This window comes from Sus scrofa, chromosome 3 (genome assembly GCF_054392235.1).
Source record: "Sus scrofa isolate SSC_HxYL_T2T_F1_AM1 chromosome 3, Sscrofa_HxYL_maternal_Yorkshire_Landrace_v2.0, whole genome shotgun sequence".
Classification (NCBI taxonomy): domain Eukaryota; kingdom Metazoa; phylum Chordata; class Mammalia; order Artiodactyla; family Suidae; genus Sus; species Sus scrofa.
The window spans coordinates 17990043-18012784 of NC_139385.1; the positions used below are offsets into that span (position 1 = coordinate 17990043).

The window sequence follows — 22742 nt, forward strand, 5'->3', positions numbered from 1 at the left end:
ACAGGGTACCGAGGGACAGCATAGCTGGGTTCGCGCCTGCTCAGCCCCCCCAGTATGCCCCCGGCCCACTCCATGGGACGTGGCTTTCACAGAAGCTCATGTGGAATGGGTTTTCCCCTCCTCCAGAAGAATGGCAAGTTCCTACGTTTGTGAGAAACCTAAGGGGTGACAGGCTGGGATCTGGGGAGGGAAGACCCCTCTTCTAACGTACAACACGACCCCAGCCAGCCGCCTGGTGGCTTCAACTTTGATTTTTTTTTTTTTTTTTTTTTTCCTCCTGGTCTCATCTCAGGGCCTCTGGAGCACCCTTTTCAGCACCACAAGAGCGGACAGCTCTTCTCGGCCCCGCCTGAGCGCGCCTGGAGCCCGGCGCAGTAGGCGATTGGCTGAAGCCGCCTTCATTATCTATCAGGCTCCCTCCCGGGGCTGGCTTTGTGAAGGCGAAGGGGGAGGTGGAATCACAGGCCGACTGGTCGAGGGATCGGCTGACCCACGGACAGGCCGCAGTGTCCCCCGTCTGCAGTCTGAGACCGCCAGCCTCGTCCATCGGTCGGCGCGCTTGCCCCGCCCCTTAGATTGCCCCGCCCCTCCACCAGCCCCGCCCCTTTTTCGCATTGCGGGGCGCTGGAGGTTGGCGTTGTGCCCCCTGAACCCCACGTGGCACCCGGTCCGGGCCGGGGGAGGCAAATCCGGAGACCACCCCACCCCCCGCCTTCAACCCGGCTGAGTTGCCGCGGCCACTGGGCGAGGGCGGGGGTAGCTAAGCTGAGAGGACTGTGGGGAGGGGTGACGTCAGGGTGAGTGGGAGCCAAGGAAGGAGCGAGTAGGAGAGAGAGCGAGCGAGGGAGAGGGAGAGGGAGAGAGAGAGAGAACCCGCGGGTCGGGTCGAGTGAGAAGCAAGGGCAAGAAGGAGAGGGGGTTGGAAGGAGAGAGAGAAGTCGCTGCGGAGGACGGCTGGTTGCGGGTTCCCGACGGCTGGTTGCGGGTTCCCGGGGCTGCGGGTCCAGGTGGGGTAGGAACTGCAGTCTAGGGGAGCTAGAAGGCAAGGGGGAGGGGGAGGGAAGGATAAAGCGAAGAGATAGGTGGGGGGGGTAGAGGGAGGAGAGAAGAGAGGGGGAGACAGTGGAGAAAGGAGACTGAGGGAGAGAGAGGAAACTACTGGGAGGAGAAAGTAGAGGAGAAAAGGGGCAAAAGAGAAAGAGGAAAGAGTTGGAAGGAGAAGGAAGAGATAGGAGGGGCGAGGACAGAGAGAAAGGGAAGGAGGGTTAAGGGGTACATGAAGGAAGGGAGAAAGAGGGAGCTACAAGGTGGAGAGAGGCCCTCAGAAGGAGAGAGAAGCAGGTGGGAATGTGGAAGGGAAACAGCCTAGCGGGTCACCAGGGAGCAGCCGTGGAGGGAACCGGTGGAGAACTGGGGGGACAGGGGAACTGGGGTCTGGAAGATGCCCCAGGTCTCTTGGCCAGGGCCTCTCTGCCCATCATGCCCACATGGCCACTGCCTCTGGCCTCCTCTGCCCTCACCCTGCTCCTTGGCGCCCTCACTTCCCTGTTTCTCTGGTACTGCTACCGCCTGGGCTCCCAAGACTTGCAGGCCCTGGAGGCTGGGAGTCAGGCTAGGGCTGGCAGTGGTGGGCCTGGGGGGTGCTCTGAAGGTGGCAGGCCAAGCCCAGGGAGCTCTGGGGAGTCTGGGGAAGGACACAGGACAGAAGGCCTAGTGAGCCGTCGCCTTCGGGCCTACGCCAGGCGCTACTCTTGGGCTGGGATGGGTAGGGTGAGGCGGGCGGCTCAGGGGGGCCCAGGCCCTGGGGGAGGGCCAGGGGTCCTGGGCATTCAGCGCCCAGGCCTGCTTTTCCTGCCAGACCTGCCCTCAGCCCCCTTTGTGCCACGGGATGCCCAGCGGCATGACGTGGAGCTCCTGGAGAGCAGCTTCCCTGCCATTTTGCGGGACTTTGGGGCTGTGAGCTGGGACTTCTCAGGGACTACCCCTCTGCCTCGGGGCTGGTCCCCACCACTGGCCCCTGGGTGCTACCAGCTCCTGCTGTACCAAGCAGGCCGGTGCCAACCCAGCAACTGCCGCCGGTGCCCTGGGGCCTATCGGGCACTGAGGGGACTGCGAAGCTTTATGAGTGCCAACACCTTCGGCAATGCTGGCTTTTCTGTCCTCCTGCCTGGGGCCCGGCTTGAGGGCCGCTGTGGGCCCACCAATGCCCGGGTCAGATGCCATCTGGGTAAGTAGATGCTGCTTACAGACAACCTTCTTGCTGCCACAATTCCCCCTCCAGACTCTCCTTTTCTCTGCCACCTGATCTTTTACCCTGTTTCTGATCATGCCTTTCCTCTCAGAAATCTTCCATGACTCCCTGTTGTCTACAGTAGCATTTCCTGAGCCTCAGTGCTCTGCAAACCATCTTCATACGCTTTCCCAGAGTCATTTACCACCTGTCCTCTGTTTCTTCGTTTTCTCTCCTCGCCCCTCCCATTTTGTTTTACTTATTTTAAAAGGAATCTTTAGGAGTTCCCTGGTGGCCTACCAGTTAAGGACTTAGCGATGTCACTCTCGTGGCTCAGGTTAGATCCCTGATCTGGGAACTTCCGTATGCCAAAGGCACGGCCAAAATAACAACAAAATACCCTGCACACTGTAAATGTAGGAGCGATATGAATTGTTACTTCTTAAAGGAATCTTTATAGAATAACGATAATCAGGACTAATTACCTTAAAAAGAAATTATTCATAAAAACAAATTTAAATTTTAAAAAGCAAGCTTAAAAATTCTAGCAAAAATACTCCAGTCTGAGACTAAAGCCTCCACTCTCCTCCTTTAAAAAAGAGCAATTTTTTTTGTTCTTTGTTTTTAGGGTCTCACTGGTGGCATACGGAGGCTCCCAGGCTAGGGGCCGAATCAGAGCTACAGCTGCCAGCCTACGCCATAGCCACAGCAATGCGAGATCCGAGCCATGTCTGTGACCTACACCACAGCTCACGGCAACACCGGATCCTTAACCCACTGAACGGGGCCAGGGAGCGAACCCTCATCCTCATGGATCCTAGCCAGGTTCGTTAACCACTGAGCCACAAAGGGAACTCCCAAAAAAAGAGCAATGTTAAAGCTATGGGAGGCACTAAACTGAGATTTTCTTTTCTATATTTTAAAGATTGAAAGAAAATAGGGAGGGGGGGAAAAAAAAGCTTGTTTTCTGTCATTCAATGTCATGACCTTGTTTTGCCTAAAATCATCTCCTGTGCTGCTGGTTGAATGTGATCAAGCCCAGATCTTTTCTCTCATTTCTCACCCGGTCCCTTCTTTCCCATCCCTCCCGGCACGCTCTAAATCATGAAGGCCTTTTGGCTGATCCTGGCAGATGCCACACACAGGCTCTTAGCCTAGACTGTCTCTCCCCCTTACCACCTCTTGGGAAACCCTTACTTAGCCGTCACGACTCACACTGTCCGGTGCCACACCCCCTCTGGGATGTCGTCCTATTTCCCACCATTTGAGCTGGCTCCTCGGTTTCCCCACAGCACTTACCTGTGTGGCCCTTGGCAGGATGGAGCCATCCATTTTATGCCTTCTGGGGAGAGAGGGCCCAGGAGAAGCCCAAGGGGAGATGCTCCTTCCTTCAGGAAGGCTTCCCTTTTCTCTGAAACAACAGACTGTGTTTTGCACTGCCTTTCCCCCATCACCTAGCATTTCTTTCATCCAGTACTGTATCCAGTATGTGGGTCACCTTCCAGAGAGCCTGGCCTGTAAGACCCTCCGGTCTGCTGTTTCACTGAATGGGGTGGGCTCCTTCGATGCAGGCAGGAGTGATGGAGGCCCTGATCTCTTTCTACAGGCCTGAAGATTCCCCCTGGCTGTGAGCTGGTGGTTGGGGGTGAGCCCCAGTGCTGGGCTGAGGGACACTGCCTGCTGGTGGACGACTCCTTCCTGCACACGGTGGCTCATAATGGTAAGGGGGCTCCCAGGCCGCTGGGAGGATGAGGGACGAGAGTGTGAAAGGGAACAGACTAGAGGTTGTGGAGGACTCAGGCCCAACTGTCTTCCTGTCCTACACCATCATTTTCCGGTCACAGGACCTTGTGCAAGTCACATCATTTCTCCAGTCACCTGTGAAACGGGCCCACCACCTTCTTCATCAGGCGACTGCAAGGGTGAACTGAGTGAATGCACATGGATAGCAAAGTGGTCCACAGCACAAGACCTGGGCCCTGGGCCACCTGGGGTCCTGTCCTACCTCGGGCGCTTTTAGCAGTGTGACCTTGGGCGAGTCATTTAGCCTCTGTGTGCCTCCATTACTATGTATAAAATGGGAATAATTTAGGGTACGAGCTCATAGTTTGTGTGGATGATTAAGAGTTAATACTCAGAAGGGATTAGAACAGTTTCGGACACTTACGTACAAAGGATTTGCTTTCGTATTTGGGGAGCATACAGGGAGTTAAGGTCAGCTGCTCAGCTGTCTCCATCCCATGTTCCCTAGGCTCTCCGGAAGATGGGCCTCGAGTGGTCTTCATCGTGGACCTCTGGCATCCCAATGTGGCTGGGGCGGAACGCCAGGCCCTTGACTTTGTCTTCGCACCAGACCCCTGAGGGAAGGTGTTCCCCTTCAGACACCTAGACTGGCGAGAGGCTGCACTCGGGGACGGCTTGAGTGGGAGCCAGGACCACCTCTCCATTGCACGGGGTGGGGGTGGGGGGCTGAGGGTGGGAACTGGCCAGTGAACGCTGAAATACAGATTTTAAACCTTCTCCTCACTCCTGACTACTTCATTCCCGGCTACTAGCCCAAGGAGAGATACCAGATACCTCCCTGACAAGCCGTCTCCCTGGCCCTCTCCTTGGGAGCCAGCACCAGACGCTCAGTTCAACTTTATTCCAATAATTTAATAGAAAATTAAAATAAATAATACGAAACAGATCGAGAAGATGCTGAGCAGGTGCAGGCCCAGGCCAGCCTCGTACAAAGTTAAGGAGGTGGGAGGATGGTGGGGAGGGAGGAGGGAGGTGCGCTACCCTGCACGGCGGCGATGAGGAGGCGGCTCCAAACGCAGTGGGGGTGGCTAAGGGCTGGCTTGACACTTTGGCATGTACGAGGTACTAAAAAAAGAGACGGGGAGTTCTAAATCCTTTTAAACCAGCTGGGGAGGGAAGAGAGCAGGACGAGGATGAGGGGCTGAATGCAGGCCTTCTGAAGGCCTTTGAGGGGAAGGGCTGGAATGCACCCTCTGGTTAGCAATGAGATGGGAATGGACGGGAGAGGGCCAAAGTGAACGGTACCATGCAACGAAGGGATGGCAGGAAGACCCACGACTTGGCCAGCAAAGCCGGGGCAAAGGTCGGGGAAGGGGAGGAAAAGGGAGAGGAGAGGGACCAGGTCCCAGTGGCCGGGGGTGGAAAACTCAGGTCAAAGCTCAGTCCTTGAAGACAATCTGTTGGCCGTGAGGACGCTCGTCGTGGGTGATGTGGCGCCGGACGTGGATCCTGCGGACACGGTGTTCTCGGTTCTCCTCATCTTCCCCTCGGCTTGCCCCGCCACCTCCAGCTGCACCCCCGGTGGCTTCCAGGAGGGCAGGGTCTGGACCCCGGGGAGTCTCGTAGATCAGGATGTTGAGGGTCTCTTCAAAGATGCGGGCCTCTGGGAATTCCACCTGCAAAAGGCCAGCAACCCCCAGCTCCCTCCCTCTGGCCTGGCAACACAGCCTTCCCCTCCACAGGCGGCTCCTGGGCTGGCACACCTCCTGGCCTCTGCGCTCACAGCTTCCTCTAGCCTGGACTGTCTTTGCGACTTCTTTATTCAGCAAAGTCACACTTGTACTGCAAGGTCCAGCTCTGAAGTCGGGCAGGGTTGTTTTCTCTCCTTTGCTGCCAAGTTTCTTGGCTCTTTTATTTTACTTTTTTTGCCTTTTTGCCTTTTCTAGGGCCGCTTTCCACAGCATATGGAGGTTCCCAGGCTAGGGGTCTAAATGGAGCTGTAGCCGCTGGCCTACACCAGAGCCACAACAACTCGGGATCCAAGCCCTATGTGGAACCTACACCACAGCTCACGGCAACGCCAGAGCTTTAACCCACTAAGCAAGGCCAGGGATTGAACCCGCAACCTCATGGTTCCTAGTCGGATTCGTTAACCACTGCGCCACAACGGGAACTCCTAAGCTATGTTCTTATAACTGGCTCGTCTTCCTGTCTTTCCAATTATGGAGGAAGCTGCTTGGAAACCGGGTTATGCATTCACTCATGCATTCAGTGTTTCCCAGACTCTGCTGTGTGATAAAGGCCCGGCTAGTGCTAGAGAGATGGGGGGAGGAAAGATACAGCTCTCCCCGGAAGAAGCTAACTCCTTGCTGCTGAAGTAAACACCCCCCACTCCATCCCCGGGAGATTACAGTCAACACTGTGTTTAGCTGAGAAGGGGATATAACCAACCTAGTCTGGGGATGTTGGGTCGAAAGTTCATGAGCGAAGGTGTCCCAAAGAAAGTGATGCCTGGCTTAGTTCTTATTAAAGATTAAGCACAAATTCACGAGGCAGATAGGAATGGGAAAAAATAATTCCAAGAAGAGGGAATAGTGGGTGCCAAGGTAGGGAGGTGTGAGATAGCTCTGGGTGCTTAGAGACTTCAAGATCTCTGGTGTATCTGGGGCACATCCTTCATGTCCAGGTCATGATGAGAGCATCAGGAGCCAGAGGTCACGACAGAGAGCCTGTACTCTCCTCAGCACTTCATTCATCTTCACTTCAAGCCTCTTGCAGTGCTCTGGAAGTATCTGCTAATGACTGCTATGTTAGTGACTCAGGGCCTACCATCTCAGTGTGTTCCAAGGTCCTGAGGTTTTAAGAGCCTGCTCCGGGCCATGGGCTGTTCAGAGATTCTAACAATGACTATTGTTCTTCTAGACAGAAACATGTATACATACTCCTACAACTGCTTGAAGTTGGGTCTTCAAGCTAGCCTTGAGACCCAACTGGCCTACGCTAAGAATCCCACTCTAATCCAACACCCTCCTTTCACAGGTTAAGAAGCAGAAACCCACAGAAGTAAGATGACTTGCCCAAGATGACAGAGCTAAGACCCCAGAACTTGAACCCCAGCTCCTGCCTCCCAGGGATGGACGTCCCCCGCCACCTGACTGGCTGAGCCGCCTCTGTCCAGGGTGCTGGTCCTGCCCACCTCCACAGCCCTCCCTGGCCAGGCCCTTAACCCCTTCTGACCTTGGTCTGCTTCTTCTCCGTGGCATAGACAATGGAGGTGCAGCACACCTCGGCGATTTTGCGGCCCTGCCCGTAGAAAGACCAGCAGCAGATCTCGTCCCCCAGAACATCCTTGAGGAAAAGCAGCCGCCCGTGGAAGCGCAGGGCCAGCTTGTCAAACAGCTCGATGTTCTTAAGCAGGTTGTCGTCTGAAGTGCTGAGGACCAGGGGGCCAGGAGGCCTCAGCAAAACTGGCTTCTCTCCTCCCTCTGCTCCTCCCAGCACAGGGGCCCAGATACCCAGCACTCGAGTCCTGCCTGCGAGTTCGGGGCCCAGCAGCTTCCTCTAGCCCTGGGGCCCGGCTAAGCAGGCTTCACAAAGGAAGCAGCAGCATTTGCTGAGCAAAGGCCAGCATGGCAGAGTGGCTACTGATGCAGGCTCTGGAGCCACGCTGCCTCACCTGGCATCCTAGCTCCACCACTTTTTAATGGAGTGACACGAAGCCAGTTACTTCACTTCTTGGTGCCTCAATTGGCTCACCTGTAAAATGGAGATCACGAAATCTCCTGACAACCGTGAGGGTTTTGTGAATAAATATAGGGAGAGCTATATTTCAACTCATGCCTGGTATAAACTAAGCACTTAGGAAATGTGAGTTATTGTCATCTATCTAATCCTTACCTGGACCCATCAGTTAACTGATGATAAAGCCAAAGCTCAGAAGGATTAAAAGAAGTAAAAGGAACTCGGCAAACGCAAACCAAAATGACCTGTCCCAAGTACCCAGTGGGTAAGCGGCAGAGCTGGAGTTTGCATCCGGGCAGGAACCTTTTCGTCCCTCTGTGTGGTTGTAACCCTCCCCCTGGGTCGGGAGCAGGGCTGAGCCCAGGATTCCACCCCCTGCACCTCCCTGCCCCCACGGTCACCTGGTGTAGGAGTACTTGTTGTTACTGCGGTTGTGCAGGAGCTTCACCACGGGCTGTCGGGGGAGAGAGGATGGAGAAGGGTGGGGGGTCAGGCTGCAGGGACAGGCCCCCAGCCTCCACCCTGACAGGGCTCAGGGGCCTCACCTTGGAGGTGCTGGCCAGGAGCTGCTGCTCCTCCCGGGGAGATGTCACCGTGGGGATGAGGCACAGCGGGGACACGTTCTCCCTTTTTTGCTGGAGAAGAAGCGGAAGGTGATTAACAGCACGACCAAGGGGCACTCACTCCCCTACTTCCAAAGCTGCTTGTTGCCTTCGGGAAAAAGTCCAGACTCCTTAGTGGTCCACAGGGCTCTGCGGGATGCCAACGCTGGTCTCCTCTCTACCAGGCTCCCTTGCCTGCTGGGCTTCGGCCCCACCTGTCCCTTCACACATCCAGCTTGTGCCCACTGGGCCCTTTGCTGCTCCCACTGCCTGGCACGGTCTGCACTCAGTTGTTTGCATGGCTGGCCCCTCTCATGCCATTTAGATCCCAACTCAAACAGGATCCCTAGGAGGGTGCTGGTCCTCCTCCCTAAACTCCCTGGCTAAGCAGCCTCCTCTACTGCTTCCTTTTCACATGATCAGTTCGCCTTCATGGCATGTAGTTCCTCATGTTTCCTTGTTTTTTCTTGGCGTATTTGCTATGATCTCTTCCCAGGGAATAAGTAGCTAGTATACAGTGGATGCGCAATAAGTTATTAGTTGAATGAGTGAACCAGGCTGCCAGGCTGCCTGGTTGGAGGTTGGAGGGAGAATCAGAACTAGATACCTAGGTTTCTTTACTCTTCTTTTAGAATCTTCACGCCAAAACCCCTCTTGCCTCGCCTAACCGAGATATGAGACATGCAACTCTTTCGTCTTTTTTTTTTTTTAATGGCCACACCCGAAGCATATATATGGAGGTTCCCAGGCTAGGGGTCAAATTGGAGCTGCAGCCGCTGGCCTACACCACAGCCACAGTAACACAGGATCCAAGCCGTGTCTGCAACCTACACCACAGCTCACGGCAACGCTGGATCCTTAACCCACTGAGCGAGGCCAGGGATTGAACCTGTGTCCTCACGGATGCTAGCCAGATTTGTTTTTGCTGAGCCACAATTGCCATTGCTCTCTAGATGTGCAATCCTAATATAAACTCCAAAAGATTTTTTTTTTTTGGAAACTCCTAAGACTTTCTAAAATTAATATGGAAGAATAAATCTACCATTACTTAGGTTAATTTTTTTTTTCTTTTTACAGCCCCACCTGCGGCATATGGAGGTTCCCAGGCTAGGGGTCAACAATTGGAGCTGCAGTTGAGGCCTATGCCTCAGCCACAGCAACACTAGATCCTAGCTGCATCTGCGACTTACGCCACAGCTTGCAGCGATGCCAGATCTTTAACCCACTGATCCAGGCCAGGGATTGAACCTGCATCCTCATGGACACTATGTCAGGTTCTTAACCCACCAAGCCACAAGAGGAACTCCTCACGTCTATTTTTAAAAATAGTCAAACAAGAGAGACTGACTCTACCAGATATGAAGAGATCTTACAAAGCCATAATCATGACAACACTGCAGTTCTGGTGCAGGAACAAACAAACAAAAACAACAAAAAACACACTAGAGAACTTGGAAACATACTAGTGTACACAAGAGAACTGGTATTTATAGAGAGAACATCACACATCAGTGGGGCAAGTGTGTCTTAGTTACTGTTGTGTAACAAACTGTCCCAAAACTGAACAGCTTAAAGCAACGACAAATACTTATTTTCTGTTTCTGTGGGTCAGGAGTTCAGGAGTGGCTTAGCTGAGTGCTTTTGGCATGGGGTCTCTCATGAGCTTAGTGTCAAGTCGGCTGAGGCTGCAGTAATCTGAGGGCACGTCTGGGTCTGGAGAATTTGTTTCTGAGAAAGCTTATTCCTATGACTGGTAAATGCACGCTGGCTGTTAGCAGGAAATATTTGATCCCTGTCACTGAGGCCTTTCCATAGGGTTGTTTGAGTGTCCTCACAATATGGCAGCTGGCTTCTCCAGAGCAAATAATCCAAGACAGAGCAAGATGGAGACCTTACTGGTTTTCGTTGTTGTTTCTTTTTTTGGCCACCCCTGTGGCATGTGGAAGTTCCTGAGCCAGGGAGTGAATCCAGCTCCTGGAGCCACAGCACTGACGATGCCGGATCCTTAACCCTCTGAGCCACAAGAGGACTCTTATTGTCTTTTATGATCTAGTTTTGCTAGCCCTATTCCATGTGGGAGGGAACACCACAAGGAAACAGGGATAACTGGGGACTCCCTTGGAGGCTGGTGCCCTAGTCCACTTTCTGGCTCCCAATGATTCATACTGTTTGCATATGCAAAACACACTCACCTTCTCCCAAGATCCTCCAAAGTCCCATTCCATTACAGCACTAAAGTACAGAATCTCGTCATCTAAATCAGGTCTAGGTAGGGATGCTGCTCCTTGGGAGTAGCTCTTAACTACAGCTCCTTGAGTACATTTCCTCTGGATCTGAAGACCTGTGAACTCAAGAGACTTGTTATCTCATCCACACTCTCAGTATGCACTGGTGGACCAGGCATTGGGATAACCACTCTCGTTCAAAAGGTCAAGGGGGGCAGCAGGAAGCAGAGAAGTCAAAGTTCCTTCATAGAAATTCAATAATCCAGTTGGACAAAGGTTGGGAGCTCGCTGATGTCTAATCCTGTCCAGGAATCATTCTCTAGACCTGAGCCATCTTTCCTTCTCCATGAAAGACAGTCCATATTTGCAGCTCCATAGTTTCTTTAGCTTTCTTTTCTTTCTTTCATCATTTCTTGGGCCGCTCCCAGGGCATATGGAGGTTCCCAGGCTAGGGGTCGAATTGGAGCTGTAGCTGCCAGCCTCCGCCAGAGCCACAGCAACACGGGATCCGAGCCTCATCTACAACTTACACCACAGCTCACGGCAACGCCGGATCCTTAACCCACTGAGCAAGGCCAGGGATCGAACCTGCAACCTCATGGTTCCTAGCTGGATTCGTTAACCACTGAGCCACGACGGGAACTCCTCTTTAGCTTGCTTTCTGCCTGTAGAATTTTGAGGGTCCAAAAGCTTCTTCTCCTCTTGCATTCTCTGGCCCTTCCAGTCTTAAGCTGGCAGTGTTTCTGCCAACAGAAGTCTCTTGAAAAACTTAATGGGTGTGTCATGAGTCCTGAGTATCAGATCATTAGACAAAAGCCACACCCACACATCTTTGTGAGACAAGTGCCTCTCTAGTTGGGCTTATACTGAGGCTGCTGCCTGACAACAGCCTTCAGCCTCTTAGACGTGGTATTATTTGATTAGATGGTTCTCTGTGGCATCTTCTTGGATAATTCTGAGGTCTTAACAAAGGATTTTACAATCACGTGCTCAGCTTCATCTTGAGACCATGTTTTACAGAGAATGCCCTGTTTGTGATCTTTGCCTGGAGGTCGTTTGTTAATATTTTTCTCCCTTCTCAGCTACACCTCTGGCAGATGAAAGTTCCTAGGCCAGGGGCCAAATCCAAGATGCAGCTGCAACCTACGCCACAGCTCTGGCAATGCTGGAGCCTTAACCCACTGCACTGGGCCAGGGATCAAACCTGCACCACTGCACAGACAACACCAGATCCTTAATCCACCATGCCACAGCAGGAACTCCAGCAAGCCATTTGTTAATTTTATCATCAATCGTTATCTGAAGGGCTGGAAACTTGCAAGCCCCCAAATTCCTGGATCCTTTTTGTTCAATTCTTTTTTCCTTTAGTTTACCTTCTCCTCTTCTGTTTTACTATAATCTTCAACATCCTGTCTGGAATTTTTTTTTTCCTTTTTTTTATTGCCCCAATACGTCATTTTTTTTTCCTACTGTACAGCTGGAAATTTCTTTAGCTAGATCACTCAGTTCATTAGATATGTTCTCCACTTTCTACAGTACTGTAGGAGACAGTGTTGATACTTCTGCCACTACACAACAAGGATTCCCTTTCCGGAACTTTCCAATAAACGTGTTCCACACTGCAGCCTCCTCAAAGTTTATCAGATTTCTATGAATACTCTTTAAAGCTCTTTAGGGAAGTTCCTGTGTAGCGCAGTGGGTTAAGGATCAGGTATTGCCACAGCTGTGGCACAGGTCATAACTCTGGCTCTGGTTTGATCCCTGGCCTGGGAACTCCCACATGCCTCAAGTGTGGCCAAAACAAAAAAAAACGAAACAAAAGAAGAGCTCTTTAGGCTCTTAATAAAGCGTCCTCAAAGTCTTTCCAGCTTGTGCCCACTTCCCAGGTCTAAAACCACTCCCACGTTTTAGGTTTTTGTTATGGTAGAACCCCACTCCAGATACCGAAATCTGTTATCTGTTACTGGGTAACAAATTACTACAAATTTAGCAGCTTAAACCAACAGTACACATTTATTATCTCACATAGCTTCTCTGAGTCAGGAATGTGAGATTGGCTTAGTTCGTGGTCCTGAGCCAGGGTCTCTCATGAAGCTGGAGTCCAGATGTTGACCAGGGCCGTACTTATCTGAAGACTTGACTGGGCCTAGAGGATCCACTTCTAGGACAGTTCACCCATGTGGCTGGGAGTCTGTGTTGGCCATTGGCAGGAGGCTTCCAGGTGGACTTCTCCCTAGGGCTGACTGAGTATCCTTACATGGCAGCTGGCTTTCCCCAGAGTGAATGATCCGAGAGAGGCAGAAACAGGTCTTTTATGATCTGGCTTTAGAAATCACACACTATCATTTCTGCAGTCTCCTACAGGTTACATAGGTCAGCCCTCTTCGGCATGGGAGTGGACTGAACAAGAGCCTGAATTAGGAAGCGGCAAAAGAATTGCTGGTGGCCATCTTGGATGCTGGGTACCAAAGACTGTGTAACAGGTGGCATTGAGAAAAATAGCTCACGCTATGGAGGACACAAGATAAATCCCTCCATCATCCACGTCTACAACAGTGAGTTCCATTTAGATTAAAAGACCCATATACCAAAGATGAAACTACTTTAAAAATACAGAATAGAAAAAAACTTCTTAAACAAGATCCTAAGAGGAGATATCACCGGGGGGGGGGGGGAAATAGGAACATGATTCTATTAAAATCAAGAATCTCTCCAGTTGACAATGAAAGGCATGACTTCTCACGTGGCATTCCTGCTGTGGTGCAGTGGCTCAGGTTGCTGCAGAGGCACAGTTCAATCCCTGGCCAAGCATAGTGGATTAAGGGATCCGGCATTGCCACAGCTGCAGCATAGATCACAGCTATGGCTCACATTTAATCCCCAGCCCAGAGAGTTCCATATGCTGCAGGTGTGGCCATAAAAAATAAAAAATTCCCACCTAATAATGAAGAAATTATAACATAATTACCCTACAAATTAGTGAAATTATTAATTCAGGTGAGAATTATCAATTGACGTGTGGTTAAAAGGTAACTGCCATTCATAAAGCGCCTAAGTGGCTTTATAGTTGGCAATAAGGAAACATACTACAATGGAGGAATCAAACCATCATCACCTGAATCTAGGGGCCATTTTTGGGTGTGGGTGCTGCACCTGAGGCATATGGAGGTTCCCAGGCTAGGCGCTGAATTGGAGCTGCAGCTGCTGGCTCATACCGCAAGCTACAGCAATGTGGGATCTGAGCTATGTCTGCGACCTACACTGAATCTTAGGGCAACGCCAGATCCTTCATCCACTGGGGAGGGCCAGGGATCGAACCTGTGTCCTCATGGATACTAGCTGGGTTGTTACCACTGAGCCACAACAGAAACTCCTAGGGACCAGTTCTGAGCATTTCTACTGATGGGTCATATTAATATTATGGGTCGATCTAACACAATATGAAATATACAACATTATTTAAAATGTATTCTGACCAAAACATTTACTATCAAGCCTTTAAATTTACCATTTAGTTTACAGAAAACTCAGGATAGGGTAGAGTAACAAACAAAATCAGGCAAATTTAGAAAGTAGGTCATTGTGTAGGACAACAGGTGGTCTCTTTAACAAGTCAGTGTGAGAAAAAAGGGACTGTTTTTTGGGCCTAAAGACGTATAAACCAGACGTAATGCAAGGATCTAGACTGGGTCCTGGTTTAAATGAACCAGCTGTAAAAAGCATTTCTGGAAGTGGAGAAATTTGCGTATGCCCTTGATGGTAGATAAGATAAAATTTCTTTGACATGGAAAGGTGGCAGTTATCAACGAACCAAAAAAAAAAAAAAAAAAAGCAGATTACAATACAGCACATAAAGCATAATCATATTTTGGTAAACATACGCAAACACACACACACACACAGGAAAAGACCTGGAAGGATATTTGATGCTTTTATTTTTTTTGATTATCTGTGTTTTCTAAATTTCTACAATACTTACATACTGCTTTAAAAATAGTAAGTGGTTATTTATCATTTAAAAAAATCAATATATTTTATTCAACAACAGATCCCAAAGACAGGTGACATTCTAAGAGAAAATAATGGCGACATCTAAAACTGACTAGAAACTATTATCTGAAACAGACTTTTTCAGCTGGTTCCTCATTGAATATCAAAACCCAGCAAATGATTTAAGTGTTTTCTCAACTCTTTTGAGAATACTAAATAAACAGTACCATTCTAGATGTATAGTAGAAGTTTACATGCCTTAGGGTAATAAGGCTTAATTCTCCCTAGGAACTAAACTAAAATATATAAGAATCTCCTGCAGGCGTGCCCATCGTGGCACAGCGGAAACAAATCTAACTAGGAACCATGAGGTTGCGGATTCGATCCCTGGCCTCACTCAGTGGGTTAAGGATCCAGCGTTGCCATGAGCTGTGGTGTAGGTCACAGACTCGGCTTGGATCCCAAGTTGCTGTGGCTGTGGCTGTGGCTGTGGCACAGGCCATCAGCCGTAGCTCCAATTGGACCCCTAGCCTGGGAACCTCCATATGCCTCGGGTGCAGCCCTGAAAAAAAAAAAAAAAATCTCCTGCAGAGCAATATGAAAAAGATAGGAAACTCAGTAGAAAATCTGGAAAAGAATATAAATTGGCAATTCACAGAAGGGGAAACCAAAAAAGATAGTGAATATATGAAAAGATGCTCAATCTAATTAGTAATCAGAGGTATGCAAATTAAAACGCAATCGCTCTGTATTGATCAGATTGGCAAAATTAGAATGCTGGATGATGCCATGTGTTGTCAAGGATATGCAGAAACAGGATTCCTTATGCACTGCACGTCAAGAGTATAAGGAGCTACAGTCATTTGGGAGAATAATCTGATGATACTTGATGAAATTCATTTATATGTGTCCTGAGGCCCAGCAATTCCACTACCAGCTATAATCATAAGAAACCCTGATCCAAAAAAAAAAAAAGAAAAGAAAAAAAAGAAACCCTGATCCAAAACCCACAAGGGCACACGAACAAAGATGCTCATGGTGGCACTGTTTATGGGGGCAGGAAGTAGGAGGCAATCTAGGACTCCAACTCAGGGGAACATATAAACAAAATACGGTGAATGCACACCATAGATTCCTGTGCAGCAGCTGGAAGCAAAGACCTAAAGGTACATACAGCAGCATGAACAGATCTTGGAAAAAGTGCTGAATTAAGAAACAGAACACACAATCCATAGCTCAGTGCCATTTATGGAAATTTTAAATGCGTATGTATACAAAACAATGATTTAGTTTTTCAAGGGTACAAACATAATCCAAGCACATGTATTAAAACATTAGAACCGGAGGGGTACCTATGCGGAACAGGGAAGTGGGCAGGGACTGGGAATGAAGGAAAAAATCAAGAGAGAAAAGATCTGCAGAGACTACTGATGTTTAAGTGCCACGCGCTGAGAAGTATGATGAACTCAATTCTCTGTTCCTGAATTTTTTTTTTTTTTTGGTCTTTTGTCATTTTAGGGCCACACCCGTGGCATGTGGAAGTTCCCAGGCTAGGGGTCAAATCAGAGCTACAGCTGCCAGCCTACACCACAGCCACAGCAATGCTGGATCCAAGCTGCGTCTGCCACCTACACCACAGCTCACGGCAACTCCGGTCCCTTCATGGATGCTAGCTGGGGTTCGTTAACCACTGAGCCAGGATGGGAACCCCTCTGTACCTCAATCTTAAAAACAAACAAACAAAAAAAACCCTCCAAATAAGCAAGCATATTCTAGCTGAGAGAGGTGAGGATGGAGATAGTCTTGGAGAAACTTGGAAAAGAGGCAGCTGGAGCACAGAAGAAAAAGTAATGCATGTGGGAGTCTAATAAACTGGGGTTGACTCTGAGCTTTGCTGCTTACCGGCTCCTTGACCTTGGATACACTCCCAGCTTCCCTCATGCGTCTTTTTATGGCAAAGCGGGGCACAAAAAGATAACAGAATTGATCCTAACACACAGTGGATGTGAGATAACATTAGATAAATGTAAAGCTACAGAGCAGGAATGAACTTCCAAACTCTTTGCTTTCTTTCTTTCTTTTTTTTTTGGGGGGGGGGGTGCTGTGCCTGCAGTGTAGGGCCAGGGATTGAACCTGTGTCACAAGAGAATTCCTACTTTAACGTTTTTCAAACTGCAAAGTGGTAACCCAATGAGAGGTCATGAAGGAAGTTTAACGGGTCCCAAATGGCATTAGAAAGAAAGAAAACAATATATCAGAGTGTATTTCACTAAAAGTATCATTTTCTAAAACTCTTAGTTATATCTTCGAGTAAAAAATGCATTTTTCTCTATGAGATGTAGTCCAAAAGTTTGAAAAACTTGGATATTGCCCAAAGGAATTCTATACTTTGGATTTTAAGGACCAGTAAGTACTCTCCAAGATAACAGAAAGTGTTCAGTTGCCACTTTTTAATATATAAAGGGTGTCAAAAAAGAAACTCATAATCTCCTTTAATACTGTATCATAAAAGAAAGGGCACTTTTAACATTGTAAAAATAGAACAGAATAAAAGGCTTTATGTGAAACTCACTACACTGCACATATTTTTCTTACTTCCCTATCTTCTGGGAGATGAGAACAGAATGCCAGAGGTAGGAATTGACTCAATCAAGGTCACTCAGTTAGCTGTGGTGGAGGTGATCCTTAACCCCTAAGTTCTGGCCTTGCTTTCCAAGCTCTTCTCCTCAGAATCCTAAGAGATTCCCAGAAGAGAAGGTAGGGCTCTGGGAACTCCCCCCATCCTATTTCGTTAGGAGTGGCTGCTTCTGTAAAAATTTCACTGCTAGGGAGTTCCCGTCATGGTTCAGTGGCTAAGGAAACCGACTAGGAACCATGAGGTTGCGGGTTCGATCCCTGGCCTTGCTCAGTGGGTTGAGGATCCGGCATTGCCGTGAGCTGAGGTGTAGGTCGCAGACGCGGCTCAGATCTGGTGTTGCTGTGGCTCTGGCACAGGCTGGCAGCTGTAGCTCCATCCGATTAGATCCCTAGCCTGGGAACCTCCATATGTCACGGGAGCGGCCCTAGAAAAGGCAAAAAGACAAAAAAAAAAAAAAAAAAAAAAAAAAAAAAAAAAAAAAAAAATCGCTGCTGGAAAAAAAAGTATTTAAAACCCTGGAAGGGATGGAATGCCACCTGCCAGGGTAGGACCAGATCACGGTGTTCATTCTATTCCAATTTAAATGTAGATTATTTTTTCCTCAGTAGGACAAGCATGTTATTTGGAATTTCCAAGCAAGGGAGAAAATAAACTGGGATTGTGTTTAAGGATAATTATTCAGGTAGGAGTGTAATAGCTAGAGTAGCTGGGTAGAAAAAGCAAGACGTAGAGAGTGCAGTCATTTAAACGCTGCAGTAGTCTTAGCATGACGGGGCCCTGCCTGAGGCAGTAGAAATGCAGAGGTCAGTACTCCCAAATCCTCTGGGGTCATGACCAGTCAGACTAGGCCAGAGGCTACTCCTCAAGGCAGTACCCCGTATTTCCTCTTGTTTTCCTTTGATGTCTTAAGAGCTAACTGCTGGGGCAGCTCTCCCAGGGAGGGGGGCATAGGGGTGGGACTCAGGAGGTGGGGGAGGGACCCTCACCTGCAGTGCCAGCTGGCAGTCCTCAATCAGTCCCTGTACCAGGTAGTAGCGTGCTTCACCCAGTAGCTCCCCCAGTTCTCTGGTACTCTCAGGCAGTGGCACGGACCCGTCCCGCAGGTAGTTGAGGATTGTACCAAAGTGGCGGCCGCTCCGGTCGATCAGCACCCAACCTGGTGAGGAGGGGAGAGGCAGAAGGAAGGATGGCTTTGCTGAAGGCCCTGGAGTTACTACATTTTAATGAGAAAAGGACTCCAGGAGTTCCCGTCATGGCGCAGTGGTTAACAAATCCGACTAGGAACCATGAGGTTGCGGGTTCGGTCCCTGCCCTTGCTCAGTGGGTTAAGGATCCGGCGTTGCCGTGAGCTGTGGTGTAGGTTGCAGACGCGGCTCGGATCCCGAGTTGCTGTGGCTCTGGTGTAGGCTGGTGGCTACGGCTCCGATTCGACCCCTATCCTGGGAACCTCATATGCCATGGGAGCAGCCCAAGAAATAGCAAAAAGACAAAAAAAAAAAAAAAAAAAAGAAAAGAAAAGAAAAGAAAAAAGGACTCCAAAGCTACAAAATCTAAATGCTCATCTGTCTCAAGCCTCTGCCATATCCAAGAAAATGGCTTTATTTTTTTTGGTCTTTTTTTTTTTTTTTTTTTTTTTTTTTTGGTATTTCTTTGGGCTGCTCCCGCGGCATATGGAAGTTCCCAGGCTAGAGGTCGAATCAGAGCTGTAGGGCCAGCCTATGCCAGAGCCACAGCAACGCGAGATCCGAGCCGCGTCTGCAACCTACACCACAGCTCACGGCAACGCCGGATCCTTAACCCACTGAGCAAGGGCAGGGACCGAAGCCGAAACCTCATGGTTCCTAGTCGGATTTGTTAACCACTGCGCCATGATGGGAACTCCAAGAAAATGCCTTTAAAACATCTCCAGTGAGATCTCCCACAGGCCCCTTTTCAACACATCCAGACACACAGAAGTAATTCCCTCCCACATCTGTTCTATACCTGGAAGGTTCTCACCAAGAGAAAGTTCCTCCGGATTACCGTATCCATAAACCTCTATCTCGTGTTACTTCTGATCATCCTATTGAATTAGAATGCTACCCCAGGGAGTTCCTGTTGTGGCGCAGTGGTAACAACCCAGCTGGTATGCATGAGGACTCGGGTTTGATCCCTGGCCTCACTCAGTGGGTCAAGGATCCAGTGTTGCCCTAAGCTGTGGTGTAGGTCGCAGACATGGCTCAGATCCTGCAGTGCTATGGTTGTGGCTGTGGCTGTGGCCAGCAACTACGGCTTCAATTCGACCCAACCTGGAACTTCCATATGCTGCACCTGCAGCTCTATAAAGACCAAAAAAAAAAAGGGGGGGGGGGAGTTCCCGTCGTGGCTCAGTAGCTAACGAACCAGGCTAGTATCATGAGGACTCGAGTTTGATCCCTGGCCTCGATCAGTGGGTTAAGGATCTGGCGTTGCTGTGAGCTGTGGTGTAGGTCAAAGACTTGGTTTGGATCCTGCGTTGCTGAGGCTGTGGTGCCGGCGGGCAGTCATAGCTCTGACTGGACCCCTAGCCTGGGAACCTCCATATGCCACAGGTGCGGCCCTGAAAAGACAAAAAAAAGAATGCTACCCCACTCTCCACTACCATTTTAACCTTTGTATTCTTCATAGACCTCATTGCCATCTGGAATTACATGTTTCTGTCTTCGTTTTGGTATGTTTACTCGCTTATTGTCTCTCCCTACCCCCACAAAAAAGAAAACTCCATAAGGCTCATCTTAATCAGATTCATTTACCAAACTATCTCCTACACTAACTGGCATTTTGCCAATATTCATTGAACAATAAACTCTTCACCTGCAGATATTTGAAGACTAAGCTCTGCCTCCCCAATTTCAATTTTCCTGCTCTCACAATCCTTGTTAACCTCTTCTGAATCCCCCTCCCTGGACTTTTAAGGTTCCCCTTGAGCATATGGAGCCCGAACCTGACTGCGACACACTTTGAGAAGGTAAGGTTCGCCTGCCAGAGAGAACTGTCCACTCTCCACTCTGGCGTCCCTGGCAAACCCAAAGCAGCCCTCTCCTCTGACAGTCTGTTATTTACAGATAGATTTCTAGAGTGTAGGGACCTGTGTTAGGTCCTCCAACTCTCGGGGATGGTTGCTGGCAGTGCTGAGGTAGAAGAAACTGATGAAGGTTGCCTGGAAGGGTGCTGTTGGCACCAGGGCTGCTTCCCGAGTCTTTTGAGCTGAGGAGGAAAGAGTGGAAGAGTCCGTGGGGAGCAGTAACGAAAATTTGGTCCTAACATGTTGAGAATTTGCTGGTTACTACTGCTGGGTGTAAAGACCGAGGGAGGAAGGGGATGAAGAATGAGAAAAGGGAGGTGCCATGGGATGTAGGGGATGGAAGAAGTGAGAATGAGTTGACTGGACGGCAAGAGAGAAGGGGCGTGAGAAGACTGGGCGAAGAAAGACTGGGAGAAAAGGGAGACGGGGATCTGGAGGAGGCAGGACAGTAAGCAAGGGCGGCTCGCGTACCTCCGGCGTCAGTGAGCACCTCCGCGCGGCCGCTGAACATGGCCTTGAGCATGGTGTCCTGTCCCGTGAGGGTGCGCAGCGTGGTGTAGTGCAGCGAGCCGCCCACGTTTAGTTTCACATACTTGCTGTTCGGGGTCAGGGGCTTGAGACCGTAGGCGGCGGAGCCAGGCTCGAGACCCGCGGGCTTAGGAACTTCCAGGGACTGGGCCTCCGCCGCTGCGGGGCCAGACGCCTCGGCCGACATGCCTGGTGGCGGCGGCGGGCGACGATCCTTGGTTGTCTCCGCACCCTCCGGCCGCTCCCAGAGACCCCGGGACCCGAGCCCTTGGGCCGGACCGCTGGGCCCGCACGCCCCTAAGCCCCGCCGCTACTTAGTGACACTGGCCCTCTGGATCATCGCGCCGGAACCGCCCGGAAGCCGGGCGAGAACTGCGCAGGCGCGTCAAGGTCCCGCCCCCGACCTCGCGCGGCCGGGAGGGAGGAGCATGCGTGGTGGCGGTGGGCTGGCAGAGGGAGTCGAGCGCGGGCTGCGGGAGGGCGGGGCGCCGCGTGAGGTGTGTTCAGGTCGCCTGTCCCGGAGACTCGAAGTAGGGCTCTTGGCCACCTGCCTGTGTGGAAAACACTGCCCCCTTCGCGTATCTCCACTCTCAGGGTGCTTCATGGGCGTGAAGGGGAAGGGGCCCAGAGAGGCAAGGGGTTGGGGCACAGTTTCCCGCCTCCGGCCCCGCGCATTTGACAGCTGCGAACGAAAGCCCCAAGGGGAGCTCTTAAGGGAGGCCAGACGGAGGTGGCCTCCCAGAGGAGGTGGCAGTAATGCTAGGTAGGGCATGCAGGATGTGAATAGATGAGGTCGTCCGTTGACGAGCGCTTCTCTGAGGAAGTGATACTGAGCTGAAGCTCAGAAGAGACGCCTATGTGGAGGCGGAGGGCAGAGAGTTCCAAGAAGAGCCCGGGGCAAATACAAAGACCCGTAAACCAGACACACTTGGCATATTTAACAGGCAGAAAGAAGGTCAGGGGTGGCTAGAGCAACCTGGACAAGGGTTTTAGAATCCCAGCCTATGTCGTGAGACACCCAACCTTGGAAGAAAGAAATAAGCTAGGAAAACGTTGCTGGTAAAGTGTGGCGAGAAGTGTTTGAATCCGATCTCATCTGCATTCTGTTGAGAGGCTGATACCTGGGACATTTAACAGTCGATCTGAATGTCTAGCAGGAGGATCTTCTGGAGGGAAAATGAAGCATGAAGCTGTAGTTCTGCCTGGCCATCAGTTCACTGGCAGTGTTACTTCTCTCTGGGCTTGTTTGGTTTCTTTTCTGCTGAGTGATGTGTGCAAATGTAAATGGCAGGGGGTAGGTAGGAATGTAAATGAGTGGAATGAACCAGTTACAAGGTATTAGGGAGTAATGGGGCCTGTGTTAGCCTGGAGAGCCCATGTTTTACCCAAAGGGCAATATTGTCAATTCTGATTTTTCAAGTGTAGCTGGTGAGAAAGAGAAAAGCAGCTCATGACAACTGGGACCCAGTTTTCACTATTCCTTCAGAAGCCTCTGTTGCTACGAGGGGGCCTGACACTATAAGCTAGGCTATGATGTTGCCCTGTTGAGCATAAACAATTTTATAGGACACCAGCTTCAGAAAAAACTCCTCTCTGATGAATTGAAAGACTGTTCCATAATCATAATTGAACACGAAAACAGGAACATTGTCCAGACCACAAAAATGACCAATGGTGACCTTTTCCATCACAGTCTGAGTGACGGCTGCTTCTTTACCAAGTTCAGCTTTAGCCCTGATCCATTCCTCCTAACTTCTAGATAAGAATTATTAAGATAACCAAAAAGAAGGAGCTCCCATTGTGGCTCAGTGAGTTAAGAACCCAAACTGTATCCCTGAGGATGCTGGTTTGATCCCTGGCCTTGCTCAGTGGGTTAAAGATCCGGTGTTTTCTTCTCTTCTTCTTCTTTTTTCTTTTTTTTTCTTTTTTTTTTTTTTTTTGTCTTTTTAGGGCCACACCTGTGGCATTCAGAAACTCCCAGGCTAGGGGTCGTATCAGAACT

General features: G+C 50.0%; 2 protein-coding genes across 9 annotated transcripts; one reads left to right on the forward strand and one right to left on the reverse strand.

Annotated features, from left to right (window-relative positions):
- Positions 1–788: 788 nt before the first annotated feature.
- Positions 789–4756, forward strand: ASPHD1 (aspartate beta-hydroxylase domain containing 1). Of its 2 annotated transcripts, XM_085017123.1 has the most exons (4): positions 789–1007; positions 2051–2227; positions 3837–3950; positions 4482–4756. In XM_085017123.1, the coding sequence occupies exons 2-4, from the start codon at positions 2122–2124 to the stop codon at positions 4589–4591; spliced, it is 330 nt and encodes a 109-aa protein (XP_084873249.1). In that variant the 5' UTR covers positions 789–1007; positions 2051–2121; the 3' UTR covers positions 4592–4756. The 2 variants fall into 2 exon arrangements, with proteins under 2 accessions (XP_084873249.1, XP_005655155.3); XM_005655098.4 differs by lacking the exon at positions 789–1007 and having other exon boundaries at positions 1141–2227.
- A 108-nt stretch (positions 4757–4864) lies between these two features.
- On the reverse strand, positions 4865–21116 carry KCTD13 (potassium channel tetramerization domain containing 13). Of its 7 annotated transcripts, none has more exons than XR_014840414.1 (6): positions 20684–21116; positions 18156–18325; positions 8260–8349; positions 8116–8168; positions 7211–7729; positions 4865–5649 (listed from the first exon to the last, which is right to left on the reverse strand). XR_014840414.1 is itself a non-coding variant. In XM_021086431.2 (6 exons), exons 1-6 carry the CDS (start codon positions 20925–20927, stop codon positions 5413–5415), a joined length of 990 nt encoding a protein of 329 aa, XP_020942090.1. In that variant the 5' UTR covers positions 20928–21116; the 3' UTR covers positions 4865–5412. The 7 variants fall into 7 exon arrangements, 6 of the variants coding, with proteins under 6 accessions (XP_020942090.1, XP_020942091.1, XP_084873256.1 ...); XM_021086431.2 differs by having other exon boundaries at positions 7211–7406; XM_021086432.2 differs by having other exon boundaries at positions 4865–6765; positions 7211–7406.
- Positions 21117–22742: the final 1626 nt, after the last annotated feature.

Excerpts from the sequence above, each read along its gene's own strand:
- ASPHD1 (XM_005655098.4), top strand. The coding sequence starts at position 1,348 with ATGTGGAAGGGAAACAGCCTAGCGGGTCACCAGGGAGCAGCCGTGGAG. Across the intron at positions 2,228-3,836 it reads CCGGGTCAGATGCCATCTGG|GCCTGAAGATTCCCCCTGGC; the intron begins GTAAGTAGATGC and ends CTCTTTCTACAG. Across the intron at positions 3,951-4,481 it reads GCACACGGTGGCTCATAATG|GCTCTCCGGAAGATGGGCCT; the intron begins GTAAGGGGGCTC and ends CATGTTCCCTAG.
- KCTD13 (XM_021086431.2), bottom strand. The coding sequence starts at position 20,927 with ATGTCGGCCGAGGCGTCTGGCCCCGCAGCGGCGGAGGCCCAGTCCCTG. Across the intron at positions 8,350-18,155 it reads ACTGCCAGCTGGCACTGCAG|CAAAAAAGGGAGAACGTGTC; the intron begins GTGAGGGTCCCT and ends CTTCTTCTCCAG. Across the intron at positions 5,650-7,210 it reads CGGAGAAGAAGCAGACCAAG|GTGGAATTCCCAGAGGCCCG; the intron begins GTCAGAAGGGGT and ends GGCCTTTTGCAG.